General features: G+C 41.4%; 1 protein-coding gene across 1 annotated transcript in view; it reads left to right on the top strand.

The window, feature by feature from the left end:
• The window catches only part of LOC118406091 (probable G-protein coupled receptor 158), a 28,654-nt gene extending 15,313 nt beyond the window's left edge, over positions 1 to 13,341 (top strand). Inside the window, exons 3-11 of the mRNA XM_035805951.1 lie at positions 6,182 to 6,290; positions 7,610 to 7,948; positions 8,115 to 8,183; positions 8,565 to 8,674; positions 9,614 to 9,852; positions 10,543 to 10,681; positions 11,554 to 11,659; positions 12,034 to 12,195; positions 12,739 to 13,341. Coding sequence (XP_035661844.1) covers positions 6,182 to 6,290; positions 7,610 to 7,948; positions 8,115 to 8,183; positions 8,565 to 8,674; positions 9,614 to 9,852; positions 10,543 to 10,681; positions 11,554 to 11,659; positions 12,034 to 12,195; positions 12,739 to 12,957 — 1,492 coding nt within the window. The 3' untranslated portion in view covers positions 12,958 to 13,341. The remainder of the gene's footprint in view (positions 1 to 6,181; positions 6,291 to 7,609; positions 7,949 to 8,114; positions 8,184 to 8,564; positions 8,675 to 9,613; positions 9,853 to 10,542; positions 10,682 to 11,553; positions 11,660 to 12,033; positions 12,196 to 12,738) is intronic.
• The last annotated feature ends 2,418 nt before the right edge of the window (positions 13,342 to 15,759 follow it).

Here is a 15,759-nt window from a genome sequence, read left to right as displayed (position 1 = left end):
CTGACCAGGGATTATCTCACCATATACACAGAGGATAAGGCGGGGCATTAACGTTATTATCATATAGCCTATCCAACTGACAGTTATTTCGCACAAATTCCTTTATAACAAATAAACACTTTAATACATTACATAAAATACATTTACAATATATATATTGTACAATAGTGTCTATATATAATACAAACATTAAACTATTTCATCATCATCATTTAACTAATAATCTTAACTAATCATCTGTTTGTGAGATAGCATATCAGCATCAACATGTGGCTTATTTGCAATACAAACTACATGTATTAAGTGGAGTCCTGGTACCCCCCATGCAGAGCCTTTTCACTTGGGCACGACAAAGTACGTATATATGAAGTGATTTAGGAAGGTACCGGCTTAATCACGTTAGAAAGCCATAATGAAAATGTGTAAAATCAGCATAATTCCTTTTCAAGTATCCCTATATTCCCCATGTGGAGCCCTAATTAACATAACCAATCAATCATAATATTTTTGACAGTTATGCATGGTTTACACACAAACAACAGTACAAAAAAAATTCATGACTGTCCCCTGTATAATGGTGCGGTCCAAAAAGTGGTCGGTTATTAGAATAACCGACCACTTTTGAGGTTACTGCCTGATAACCCATGGGAAATGGGGGCCTCTGATTGGCCAACTCCATCTGGCTATATGATAATATGTTATACTGACCAATGCCTTCGGGTTAAAGACGCATCATAAATGTTCACCAAATCTTCGTGTCAAATCTTTTGCACTTTGCCCTGAGCCATGTTATATCATAATGAAATTTCTGTTACTATGCTGACATCATTTGGGTTTCACCCAGGAGATCAGTATGACAAACGAATGGGCATTACTATGTTTGTCTGTGGGCCAGGTGTGCTATCTTATGCGCAGGTAACATAACTTTTAAGTAATTCGACATAAATCATTGAAAACATTCAACACAAACGTGTCCTTCCTTGTACAGACCCAAGTACATCTTCTTTTGCTATTGTTTACCTTTCTTTGCCGGGAGTTTGCCCATAGCAGTGACTATGCCCATGGTCTTACAACGGGGCTTCGCTTACTCTCGCCTACGTTGAGTGATGGCCAGCGGTAGACGCCTTCACCGACAAGACTTAGTCTTCTTGACACAGCTGCATCTCCAAGCTTCGTAAAGTACATACCTTAAAACCACGACTTTTCAGCAAGGCGCCTTAACACCCTTTAATGAACTAAGCTTCCTTTTACTCCGAGCTCTTCCAATTTCTTTAAGGTATCGGATAAGAGCTACGTACTAGAATTGGGAATTATAACCTGTCCATTTGTTACCACAACACGCGTGCTATATTCGACCCTGACAGTTTCTTATCACACACTGCACGGGTTCCTTGGGGGTATACACATTTATAAGACGTTACACTGCGTTTTAGCCATTGACCGCAGGATTGGTACCTAGGGGAAATGTGTGAGCTGTCCCAGTGATAAAATGGCGCCAGTGTGTAACAAAACGCCTCCGCGGGTTATGATTGAATTATCCACGCACTCAGACCGTGTCTATATTCTATGGCTGCTTTTATAGTTTTGAAAAGGTTAGGAAGAAAGGCTTGAGCCCTACTTGAAAAGACATCATAAAGTCTCTCCATTCTTCAGAGAAAGATTAATAGCCTTTGCTTCCTCACTATTTGGATTCAGAACAAATTGTGCCGCAAATTCAATACTTTAAGCTTTTTATGATCGTACCGGAGACATTTGGGGAATACTGGCGATACTGTTATTGCGTCCTAAATGACTACTACATTATGGCATCCACAGGAAGAGATGTAAATATAAATTTGGTAAGATAAGGAGCGTAAACAAAGTTATTTTAGGGCCACGAATTCGTCTCGCCAGAACCAACTTTATTTTTGGCAATGCGCCTACTGCTTTAAAGGTAACGGTAAGAGCACGAATAACATAGTTGCCCTATTTCAATCTTGCTATACTTTAACGATTTCAATGCTGACCTAGCCGATTCCTTTTTCTTCAGGGCCTTTTCCATCACCTAAATGACTGCTACAGCGGCTTAAAAGACTGCCTCAGCCATCAAAGAGCGTTATTGGTGCAGACGTTGGTGCTTTTATCAGCTTATCTCTTTGAGAGTGGTCCGTCAGAACAGTTCTATTAGCCGTCCTTCAAACTAAGACCTGAGAACTTTTCCAGACAGTGTTGAGTATGCGCTGACCTAACTGCTATTACTGCCAATTAAGAGGGCAGTTCAAGATAGAGCTACTGTAACATACTTGTCGTTCTTGTAGGATCCTAGGAAGCTGAAACTTTGCATTTGCATTTTACAAAGCAATACATATTTCTATATATGACATGGTTTCGTCTATGAACTCTGAGCGGATTCTTTTTACAGGTTTCACAGAAACTGTTGTGAACTTTCTTCTAACACGTATAACATACACATCAGCTTCAACACTTCGTACATGGCCCGCTCATTGATATCATACCTGCTTGCAACTTGAGGAAAATATTTTGGACTTGCAACTTTTAGATAAGTCAGTTGCATAACCTCTACTGTCAAATTTACAACTACAGAGCATATACATTGTGAGAGAACTTGAAACACCAAGATGAGGGCGAAAGAATCATCTTGTAGATGAAACGTGACACTTCACTGTACATAAAACAGCGCGAGTATGGTAGCAACCGATCGAAACAGCATGCCCAAATGCTTGTATCTGAACAAGAGCAATTTAACAGCATTTGGCTCGTCTCCAGATGCCGTCTCTCTTTTGCTGTTATCACCAAATCAATGTCCATTTATCTGACTTTATCTGAGGTTCTTGCCAAGTCCAGTAACAGAACTCCACTGTATGAACTTCTGCACGTCATGGAATGTATATAGTTAAGAACTGAACCGAACTGTATATAGTTAAGGTAACCATAGTTCGTTTTGAGGACACCCCATTGTCATATGTTGTGTAAGATAAATTTTATTACTTTAATGACATGTTATGGGAATTGTATTGGAGTTTCCACAATTACGGTGTCTGGTGTTATAATTGTGTAACTCACTGTTACGAATGATAAATCAAACATAATTCAGCGATTAAGTGCTTCAGCTTTGACCAACATTAAAATTGTACACAGGAGTGGCTAATTACCTTTGCCAGAATGGCTAAGGTTATGTTTTAGGCTTGTGAGTCTGTGTGTGTGTCTGTGTGTGTGTGTTAACAGCATAACTCAAGAAGTCTTGGATGAATCCCGATAATATTTGGTAGGTGGGTAGGGTTCGGGAAAACGAAGGTCAAGTTCGATAATGGGCCTTCTGGCGGCTTGCTACGGTACTGCAGCAGAATCTCAATTTTTGATATCTCGTGTTCTGGACATGCTGTGGTTATGATTTTTGAGTGGTAGATAGCCATTGGGGCAGAGAGTAAGTACTATAAGTTTAGACCCCCTGGCGGCTTGTTTGGAACTGCAGTCGCCGATTTCCTTTCAAACTTTGGACGAGAATAACTCGAGAACGTGTTGATGAATCGTCACGATTTTTAGTATGTAGATAGCCCAAGTAACAATGTACATTATGAAATACAAATTATGCAAATCAGCAACTAATTTGCATAATTAATGAGGAAAGTTTATAAATCCGCTGCATTTCATGATAGGACTTTCAAACTTGTCACATATATAGATGAGAAAGAGAGAAAAATCAATCCATATTAATTATGCAAATGACGACCTCATTTGCATAATTAATGAGAAAATATAAACGTGTTGACGGATCGTCATGATTTTTGGTATGTAGATAGCCAATGGGAAGACTTACATGATGGAATTCAAATTATGCAAATCAACAGCTAATTTGCATAATTAATGAGGAAAGTTTGTAAATCCACTGCATTCTTTTATAGGACTTTCAAACTTGTCACATTTGTAGCTGAGAAAGAAAGAAATATTTATATATATATTAATGCAGATGATGATCTCATTTGCATAATTAATGGCAAAATATGAACATGTTGACGGATCGTCATGATTTTTGGTATGTAGATATCCTAAGTAACAACTTACACAATGAGATAATAATTATATAAATTAACAATTTGCATAATTAATGCGGAAAGTTGATAAATCCACTGCATTCCGTGATAGGACTTTCAAACTTGACACATATGGAACTGAGAAAGATGGCAGAGAGTAAGAGGTGTATATTTGGGTCCGGTAACATCTTTTCTTGAACTGCAGGAGCCGGTTTAGTTTCCTACTTTGAAAGAGAATAAGTCAAAAAGGGATGAAAGGATCATCATGATTTTTGGTATGCTGATAGCTTAAGTGATGCTTGATACAATTTAATACCATTATGTAAATAGGGATCTAATTTGTATAAGCAATGGCGAAATGTTATGAACCAACTCCGGGCATATAAAATAAAATGTAATGAGTAACACATTTATGTCTACAGACATCATTCTACATAACAAACCTGGTTTATTTGGCAAAGGTATGTGTTCGTGGAACTCTAGTTTTGTATCTAAAGAGCGCAGTGTCTGGTGCTATAATTGTGTAACTCACTCATTGTCGGCTATTTAGAATGATAAATCAAACATAATTTAGCTTTACCTTTGACCAACAACACAATTGTACACAGGGGGTGGCCAAATTTGTATGTACTAGTAATAAGCTCGGTGTCTGGTATTATAATTGTGTAACTCACTCATTGTCGGCTATTAAGAATGATACATCAAAACTAATTTAGCGATTAAGTGCTGCAACTTTGACCAACAACACAATTGTACACAGGGGGTGGCCAAATTTGTATTTACTAGTAATAAGCTCGGTGTCTGGTGTTATAATTGTGTAACTCACGCATTGTCGGCTATTAAGAATGATGCATCAAAACTAATTTAGCGATTAAGTGCTTCAACTTTGACCAACATCACAATTGTTCACAGGAGTGGCCAATTTTGTATCTAACACCGTTGGCGGAATTTCAAAAGAACTTAAGTTGGATGCTTGATGGCTTTGAACAATCGCCTGAATTCGTAATTTGATCTAACCGATGTATCAAAATGATAGAATGAGTTGTTATAGCTCACATTTGACAGTGGTTTAGTGTTTTAATGGAGCAAAAGAGAAACAAATTCTCATTTAACGTGCAATGCAAACAACCCACTCACTTCAAATTATCATTACTTTTATTTTCAAAAACGTCATACTTAACCTTGGCGTGCATATACATGTAGTCTTTGGTTTTCAAAGTCGTACATAAAATTTACAACTTTTTATCCACGGTATTTGCTACTTTGTTCACCCATGCACAATTCAAAGCATCAGGTTATATAACCCACCAGATCATTGCACTCGCCAACCTTGGGCCGACAACTTTCAATCCTAATATGATTCGAAGAAAAGCTTTAACACTAAATGTAAGTGACACAAGAGGTTATCTAGAGAATTTCATGATTACTTTTCCAATACACTAAACACAAGTAGTCCTAGGATCTTCAGTTGAAGTGGGTTTTTATGTGCGTATGGAGAGGCTGAATGTACCGAGTCGTGACACAAATCGCGATGAATGGGGCCTGCGGAACCTATCCAACTGTAATCTTGGCCGCCCAGAGAAACATTTGGTTATCTGACGGGGGGCATGGAGCGAAGTGCATCGATGGAAGCCGGGTGGAACTTCGATAACGACATTTAAAACGAAGATGTCTCTTCATTAATGTCTAGAACTGTGCACGGGAGGATAACTTATCGGGATTCTCCAGTGTCAAATTGATTCTGTTCATCCCTGTTTCTGCCTACAGTACTGTTCAGCTACTGTATTCGCCGATGGTTGTTTGGCATACAGAGATGAGACTCAAATGCTCAAGCGGTCAATTTACATATGTGTACTTGAATAGCTATAGATGTTCATAGGAATCTGTGACGTGCAATTGCTCCGAGGGGTAATCAGAAGTTTTTTAAAGATGTCAGAACAGAATGTAGAAAAATTGTTTTACCCTAGGAGTTTATCTCATCTCGATAAACACTGTTTTAAAGTTTGCTTCCCATGATGCCAGCATTGGAAAATTAAACAAAATACAAAGATCATAAAGTCATGTCATATGTGAGATGATTGATGCTGAAGGAATTATGATATTGATTTGCTACGTTAATATTCATAACAGGATATGACGTATTGTTACAGCGGCGCCGTTCAAGCTGACTTTGACCTCTCTTCGGTTGACATCAACCAGTGCCCCGGAAGTACAACCATCTTTGCTGACACCCACAAGTGTAGAAACCGTTCTACCGAGGTATGTTTTATCGTATTCATTTAGAATGGCATCTACTGTTTTGGAGAAAATATATCCTTCTATTGAGAAGTCATGTGAACTGAATGATGATATTGCACGATATACATTCAATACAACTATTAGAAGTAACAAGATGCACAAATCATGCAAGTGAAAAATTCCTTTACCATACCTGTACTCCTCCGGAAAAACAGCATTCCATGGATTTTTCTGTATATCAAAATGAATTACGTACGATAGGCTCAAAATAGTTGCCCCTTCACACATAACTAATCAATCGATGACATTGCAATCACAAAGCAATTATTCAAGCCAACTTCAAGGTTTTCCAATGAGACAAGTACACATACATGTATAGTGGGCGTGGCGCCCATCATCATTCCTCCCACATGCTCGATGAAGTTTTTACAGAGCTGGCGGTACAGTCATCATTTTTACCCTTCAATGCCTCCGATTGCTTCTGACTGGTAGATGAATAATCCCATTTCCCGGGCAGGATGGAATAAGCTGTTATAAGCCAGGCTTGTCAGCGTGAGTGACTCCAAGGATTACGCGCACTGACCGCTACCAATGTCCTTGCGATTACTTCTGGCAGGATGAAATAAACGCTGCATGCGAGGATCTATTTTAGTGCTATGCGCGTCGAAATGGAATAGACAATTCCTGGTAGTTTTGGTCGACCGCCAAAACACAACCAAGGCAGTAACAGACTTTCAAAAACAGAGGCGATGTCATAAACGTAAAGCAATTAAAGAAGAGATCAAATCCCTACCTTTAGAGACGCGCTGGTGGTTTAGACTATATAGAAGACTAATTAATTAGGAATGATCGAATCCATTTTTGATTAAGAGCTTTCCGTGAGAAACCACATATGGATCAGCATCTTTCCGGGAAAGACCCTACAGCGGAGTCTAGATCCTTAGACGAATTAGCTGACTCTTTTAAGAGTTCTCAAGCAGATGAACAGTTGTGCCACTACGATTTGTCTTCCTTTTCAAATGGCAGCCTGTGGGGAGAAAGATTAGCAACACAATTGATTCATTACAGAGCGCAGCTTTCTAGGCATGCACAGAGGCAAAGTGAGGAAAATGCAAAGCAAGAGGAGCGCCAAAATCTAAGTTTTAGCAATTAGCTTAAGAATAACAAGACGAGAAGAGCAATGGATAGAAGATTCTTTTGCACAGCTGAACTATTGACATATGTGAGCGAAAGGATTCCTTACATGTATCCTTTTGGCAACTTTGAGATGTACGGCTCACACTCTCTAAGGGCATTAGCCTATCCAGGCATTGTTTCAGTCCCCATTATATTCTTCCCAGTGTGTTCCGATTCCTGGCCAAGGCTTCCGGCGCGGTTCGTACTACTGCCAATGTCGGAAGGGATACTACTTCCCAGACCCAGGTGCCAATCAAACGTTCTTCGATGGAACAGCCGTCGAGGAGGAGTATCTAAGATGGCGGCGAGGCAACCGCACAGCGTACCCCAAGAGTTTCCAATGCCTGCCTTGCGCAGAAGGGTGCGAGTCCTGCCTTGACGGATCGCCATGCGTGGTGCGAGAGGACCAACTCTTGAGAACCATCGTCGCTGGGATCCAGTGCTTGAGCGTTGTCGTCTGCCTTGTGCTTGGAGTTGTCGCATTCAAGCACCGGAAAACAAAAGTAAACCATTTATGTACACTTTGGTGATGCTTTCTATCTAATACAAGACCTCGAGGTTTAGAGGCCATTTATGTGTTAATGTCTGCTGTATCAATTCATTCCGAAACTGTACAGTTGCTCTTCGAAGTCACTCATCCGGGTTATATATTTGATGTGTTCGTTACAGTCTGTTGAAGCCTTTGGCCCGTGGCTGCTGCTGCTTCTGCTTTTCGGAACAGTGTTGCTGTACAGCCCGGTGAGTATTTTCTTTGATGTTTAGTAATTAAGCGTATTTGTACAAAATTTATGTATGGCTAGCCAATTTGCATATTCTATATGCAAATGTGATTACGTGAGAAGCGACAATAATCCATGCATCATCACCACTTACAACAGACACTCTATTCCGTAATGTCTAATTCCAATAGTGATCATCAACACCATATTGGAAAAGTTTCAAACAATAAAAGTTGGTAAAGACTTCTTCTACAATATGACTCATCGCGTTATGAACGGTGACACAGACGGCCACACCACGTGAAGAATACAAGCTTTACAAAATTGATTAGATTAAGATAAACAAACCCAAATATGTTACATAATATATTGAAAAAGCTTATGTTCTTTATGTTTACAGGTCATAGTGCTCTACTTCAGACCTATTGCTGCGACCTGCCTCCTGCTGTTCTGGTTCCGAGAGCTCGGCTTCGCCTTGGCCTATGGAGTTCTTGTTCTGAGGGCACGGAGGTAAAGTTAAAAGCACAATATAGCTTTGAGGAGATTCATCAGTCACGTATGTACACAGTTAATAGAATTTTCATCAATCAGTGACTAATTGTTTAAAGGTAAACTCACGTACCTCCAACTTTTCGATGGCTATCAGTCCATCTTGATCACGGAGTGACCCAGTTCAAAATTTGGAGGTACGTTAAACAATTAGTTTTGATTGATGAAAATTCTATTAACCACAACATAGCTGAAATGATTGACAGAAGACTGCAAACGTTTTTGTCATGCTGGTCGTGTACCTTGGTTTTGCTGGTAGATAAAATACACTGAGGAGTATCTCCTGAAGGCATCTGATAAAGAAAAGATGAAACATTTTGGCACTGGGTGTTTTGAAAAGAGAAGAAAGCCATGGTATCCTGGTACATTGTGCGCTAAAGTGATTTATTCTTCATACAGAGAGATGCGGTATACACGTGATGGCTATAAACAGACACATTCGGGGCCTTTGCCGGCGTCTACTTGATTTTGAAGCGTGCAAATGCATTTAGGGGATGTCGTTTGGGTCTCATCTAGAAACTATGTGGTTGCATCATCTACCTTAATTACATTATCAGATAAATTTGTCCTCAAAACATGGTCTAAATCAAATTCATCTGTCCTTTTGCTTCTACGTGTAATACAGTCCTTTCAACGTTGATCTGCGTATATGTCTCCTAAATCGACTTTAGAATAAAGGATAAAAAGAATAAAGCTATTGGTAAGACTTGCACGGAACGTTACGTACTCGCTGACTTCAGATCGCTATTTTTAACAACATAATACTTTCTCTAAACGGCTAAATGGACACAATACATCAACATTGTGACTTTAGACAAAATCGATAGATAGCTTCAACCGTTCCACTACATACAATTGAATTTGTTAAGCAACTGAAGTAGTTTTCTTCTCTTGCAATAGATACCTGGAAGTGTTCCAAACCAGATCGGCTACCCAGCTGGAACTGTCCGATAAGGGCCTGCTGAAGCTGCTTGCTGCCATCGTGCTGGTTGCCCTGGGTCTCCTGTTCGCTGGTACGGCGTGTACCATCCAGGAGGCCCGAGCAGGCCTCAGCATCGTCTCGGTGGAGGGGAGAACCGGCTCGGGACTGAAGTTCTCCTACTGCTCGCTGAGTTTGTGGAGCTACTGTTTAGATATAGGTAATGATATATGATGTGTTATATGAGAAGTAGACACTGTCGATCACATCACACTCCAATTCAGCTTTCGGGCTATGACGTAGTGATACGGATTTCTCAATAAACCATTACTGCTAATAATGAAAATCAAAAACAGCTATCATTTTAGTTTGTTGAGCACCTATTACAATGATATAGATAGGTATCCAATAACTGTCTTTCATGCCATAGTTTGATGTTTTGGATCTGGTTCAAATCAGTGTCAAAAGAGAGTGTCGAAACCTGCAAGAGGGAAACCAAAACAACAAAAAACGTCTGGCTAACTCATTTTAGGCCCGTCTTGATGCAAATACATGCTTGGCTTGCTGCATGACCTTTACCTACATATGCCAAGTAAAAGTAAAAGTTCTTCCCACACCGAATGACGCATAGGGCGGCGCCCATCTCCGTTTCAGTAATCCTGGGCCACACATCTTTGTGCAGTCACTACAACAAGAAGCTAGTCCACTGGTAGTGGTGTGTGTTCAACTTCCATACTCTTTCCCGAACGCTGAGAGTGCTAAGCAGAGAAAGCGGCATGTACCATTTTTGAAGTCTTTGGCATCACTTGGTCGGGGATGAAACTCACGACCTACCGAATGCAAGGCGAACACTCTACCCACTCGGCCATTGCACCTGTATATGACTATTATATAATCTATCCATTTCCAGGAGAACTCCTGTTCCTTGTATGGGGGCTGTACCAGTGTTACCGCATCCGCTCCGCACCCTCCGAGTTCAACGAGCCACTCTTCATGACCGTCGCCATCGGCAATGAAGCTCTGCTCACATTCATTTTCAACGTCGCAAGGTAAATCTGTAGTCACTAATACGTAGATCAACCCTCTCAACTATTGCTTACTAGTACGTTTGATATGAAAGTAGTACTAATAGATCGATTGTAGACATAAATGACTGGAAAAGCTGGTACTGAAGCTGGGCCACGTTAGTGGCGTCGCTGTGTGCTAAATTGGATTTGTGTTATCTTAACTTGACAATGGGAATATCATGCATAACGTGCGACTAAAAAGACAACAAAACCCACAAAGTGTAAAAAAAATCTTTGTCATTTTCGAGCAAGTTCGTTCTGTCAAATCATTTAGACACATGTACGCTGCAGCTTCAGTGAGATGCCCGCATATATATAACGTACATATGAAGTACGGAAGCTAGGTCCTTAATAAGACACACTAAAGTCGGAAATTAGGTCGGATCGTTGGGCTAAATGTAGCCCCACTAAAGTCGGTACAAAAGCGCCGACTATCAACTTGTTTTGCCTAAGCAGCTGCATTCATACACTCTATCTGGTCCACTGACCATGCTGAGAGTTCAGCATCAATGGCGCCCTTGAAGTACTGCCTCTTGACTTAATCCCTGGCGCCGCTGCATGGCGGAATGTTATGGTTGTTACGTTTAACAAGTCTGGCATTCATAAATGATGAACTGTAGCCAAGGTTTAGATGTATTTAGGTTTTCCCTAAGGAGAAAAATAGTGTTTTGCTGGTGCGTTCCTTTTCTTTCTTGCTCCTAGCAGAAAGGGTTAAACTTTACAGAAAAGGCTGGGCTGTGCACCAGGCCTGTCTACATGGGCTGTCTACCTGGACGTCGACTGGCTATCCCATAGACAATGTTGAAATGCCTTGTTTCGTCGTTTGCACATTAAACCTTTTTGATTTTTGTCAGACATGCGGTCCTGCCAATCATCCACCCGGATGTGACGTACTTAGCCCACTTCCTGCACAGTCAGCTGACGGTCACGGTCATGGTCGGCATCATCTTCATTCCAAAGGTCACTACAATTTTTATCTATATCAATATTGACGTTATATAAACCAGTCTGTATAGCGTAAGCAATAACATATCCACTATTATTTTAGTAAGACCACAGCAAGTAAACTTTCTCATTAATTTTCACCTGACTTAAAAAAATCTTCTTTGGAGATGGTCAACATGACGGAAGTACCCAAATAAGAAAATTTGTTTTGTTGTAGCCTAATAAATGATTGTACTTGTAGAAGTGACACTAGCGTAGTAGCCATCACTGTAGTTATATCTCTTAAGTTTTTCGCCATATCACGTTTGCAGTCTGAAGAGGATGTCATCTATAAAATTCACTTGCTGTGGCCTAACTAATTTTCCTTTTTCCATTTTCGTCTCTCAAAGCTGCGCCATATCGGCCAGGTGGAAAGGCAAAGACGTGACTTCCGGTCTCGGAAGTTCCGTGCCAGAAGCTATGCCCCCGGACTGGAGCTGGACAACGCCATACCCCGTACCCAGACCAACGGCTCCATCTGCGAGCAGGCCGCAGACCCATCGGAGCTCAGGGTAACAGGCTGTTTGCAATCACGTGACTATGACGTCATGATATTCATCGTCGCCATGTTGGTAGGGTACAGACGCGTCCAAAGTCATGGTGTTGGACATGTTTTAGCAGTTGATCTATATCAGCTTAATACTATGAACAGACTTGAGGTAACCCAGTATCTTATATCTCAAGGGTGTATTTCCATGTCCTCGATCGTCCGTGGGTCTTCCGCCATCTTGGTGCCTGTTAACATTTCGGTCAATCGCGCCTCATTGAGTAGTCACAAACGGGACACCAATATGGCGGACAGTGTCAATAATTCAATCAATCAAAGCTTCATTGATAAAACAAGAGTCTTGCACCCAGGGGCTGAATTGTGGCTTGTTTTGTTGTACATGAAATAATCTCTGCATTTAAAATCAAATCTTAAAACAACACTCATAGTCAAGTTATGATAATCAATCACCCTAACGTGATTTCAAATCACACTCAAAATTGATATGAATATTATAGTAGTATAACCACTTATATGACTTAAATTCTTTTGATTTTCTTGCCTCCAGGAGGAGCTGAAGAGAGTGTACCAGGAACTGGAGGTGTACAAGCTGAAGACCATGATGATGAACAACCGGCACATCCGCAAGAAGAAGGGCAGAAGACGTCCTCTCATCGCCATGCTTACGTCACGAGCATCTGACGAGGACTCCGGGGGCGGTCGGGACTCTTCGTTTGATACCCCGAGCGAGCAACGTACGATCACCCCCGAACCGCGTGATAGGTGAACTGGCCAATCCGTACTGGCAATGCGAGACCTGACGAAGCAATGATTTTGAATCTTCGCCAGCCAAGGGAAAGCACTTCTGGGTTTTTTTTTTTTTCAACACCATCATACAAAGAGTGAAAAGCGGGGGAGCGAGCCGGTAAAAATCCCGACCACTACTATCTCCGCGACTCAACCTCTGCTTGGAGAATAAAGCAAAGCATGGTGCTTTTTCGATAGCTGATAGTACAATGCGGCTTTGCTAAGGCTCGTGTTTTCAACCAAGCACGCCAGGTCACCACTACCTTTGTTGATAAGCGTGTTGGGTTCTTCTACGTACAGAGGTTTGGTGCATAAGGCTTAGGTATATACGGGCCACCGGGTTTACTTCCCAGTGCACGAGTGCACCCCCAACAATTGTGCCCGAGCTAAGTTCGAATTTCCAACCTTCAGATCCAAGGCACCCCCATCACCCCATGAGCCCCTCATCTTCAACCAGTGCTCCGTGAACTTCGTCTCGGCATTCAAGTACCTTGGGTCAATAATCTCCAAGACTGGTGACCTGAAACCCGAGATCAACCAACGACGCGCCCAGGCCTCAGCTGTCCTACAGTCCCTGTGGAAACCTCTCTGGCGACATCGCCACATCTCCCTGCAGACCAAACAACGAGTCTACAACTCCTCAGTTATCTCAGTCCTCCTGTACGGCTCAGAAACCTGGGCAATGAACAACACTCTGGCAGCCCGGCTCGACGGATTTGACTCTCGAGCCCTGAGGAGGATCACGGGCACCCGCTGGCACGAGCGCGTGCGCAACACTGAACTTAGAGAACAGACCGGGCAACCACCCGCCTCCTCCCTTGCAGCCATGAGAAGGGTTCGCTGGTACGGGCACGTCCTCCGACTCCCTCCAGAGCACCCCACCAGAGCCCTACTTGATTTTAACCCTAAGAAGGCAGGATGGCGCCGACCAAGAGGGGCCCCCCGCACCCGCTGGATGGATGTCGTAACCCGTGACCTGCAGAGCATTAACATCACTCTCCACCAGGCACAGCAAGCAGCCACGAACAGAGGATGGTGGAGAACCATAGTACAGAAAGTCGGCTCTACGCACCACGTGCAAGAGGACGAGTGAGTGAGTGAGTGAGATCCAAGGCAGATGATCCATTTTACATCATCTGTTGTCAAGCGCCTATATTTTACTAAGGCTGTGATATCAGTATATGCTTCTCATCTCGTTAAGTATGTTGGGGTCTTTTACGTGCAGAGATTTGGCACACGAGACTAACGCTCAAAGAACCCCCCAAAGCTTTATGTCACCATCCGAAAGAACGGTGACAGAAAGGACGTTCAAAAAAGACGTTCTTACCAGAACGGCTTCATGTCATAGAACCCCTGGCAGTCTTCGCCCCTTCTTACCACTCCCTTGTGTATAAGCAGCTAAAACGTCTGTACAACGAGAGAATTAAGGTAGCTAGCTAAGCTGATTGTAACGCTGTTGCACTGTTCTTTAGTGCTAGTTTGTGTTCATGATGAACACGTATTCCTAACTTTCACAAATACTGATGTAAGTAGTGTTTACAAACCCATTATTGTTCAGTACAGTAAGATAGTACTCAATACAATGTTGAATATATGACATTTTCAAAAGTGAATCAGACCTTTATCGATCAGTACAAAACATAGGGGTGAGAATCTGTAGGTACTTGTACAGTAAATGTGTGTATATGTGTATAATGCGCCTAAGCTACATTACTGTTGTAAAGTGTAAGATATTGCTTATGTGACATGTTTAACTTTTGAGCTGACCCGTGTAAAACTTAATGGTGCAAATGTAAAGAACACGTATGAAAAAGTATATCTCGTGTATAATCTGTTATGTCAACCGTGGGCTTGTCCCATGGAATTTGTAAAATGTACTTTGGCCAATCATGTACGTTAACTAGTTATGATAGACATGTACTAGATAATTTTGAAATGAAGTATTTGTTAATCAAAATGATACTTTATATACCATGTATATGAAAATTGTCATGAAGTTATGAAATGCCAACAAGTGGTTGAGATGTATGGTAGTCACAAGTACATATTTTTGAACTTGTTGTATATGTATGCTTAGCTGATGTTTTGGACATGTAATCCGAAAAATGTTATTTATAGGGTTTTGCTTGTAAGTTTTGTAAACAATGACGTTGTTGTCCCCCTACAGAATGAAAATAAAAGAAAGAAAGTTTCATGAAACAGTTACACTGATAAAGGTTATACATCCAGGCAATAAGCTATTTGTCACTGACGAAAGATAGTGGATTCTATCTGAAATGTCATATCCAGAGTAACTGCTTTTTGGCGTATGTTATAGTTGTTACAACTCTCCTCCCGATTTTGAATGGATCGACCCAACTCGTCATTATTATAATCACGCACTAAAGTTTGATTTATAGCAGAGTCTACGAGTGTCCTCTGGACCCTCATAACCACTCCAAATGTCCTTGTCGAAACATCAACCACTCCAGCAATAACAACAACTATTACTCCCTGTCCATATGTCTAGATTTTACCTCGAGATTCCGTTACTTGGTGCACATATCACGACACAACTGTGGAACAAGTCTAGAATCAGGAGCTCACGTCGTTCTTACCAGAACGGCTTCATGACGTTCCCTTCTGTTTAGACAAAGAACACGTCATCAAAAAGAAATCGTTAAATACGGGTCATCACTGTTTTGCCCTCTCCTAGCAACTGTTTATACTTCACGCTAAAAGGGCACGCCATGGAGTGGTGTGTAATCCCTGAGTGTTAAGAAACCAACCCTGTGTTGTCAAG

The sequence above is a fragment of the Branchiostoma floridae genome, chromosome 18 (assembly GCF_000003815.2).
Source record: "Branchiostoma floridae strain S238N-H82 chromosome 18, Bfl_VNyyK, whole genome shotgun sequence".
NCBI lineage: Eukaryota > Metazoa > Chordata > Leptocardii > Amphioxiformes > Branchiostomatidae > Branchiostoma > Branchiostoma floridae.
The sequence above is the reverse complement of the archived record's forward strand: the minus strand, read 5'-3'. Positions and strand labels throughout refer to the sequence as shown.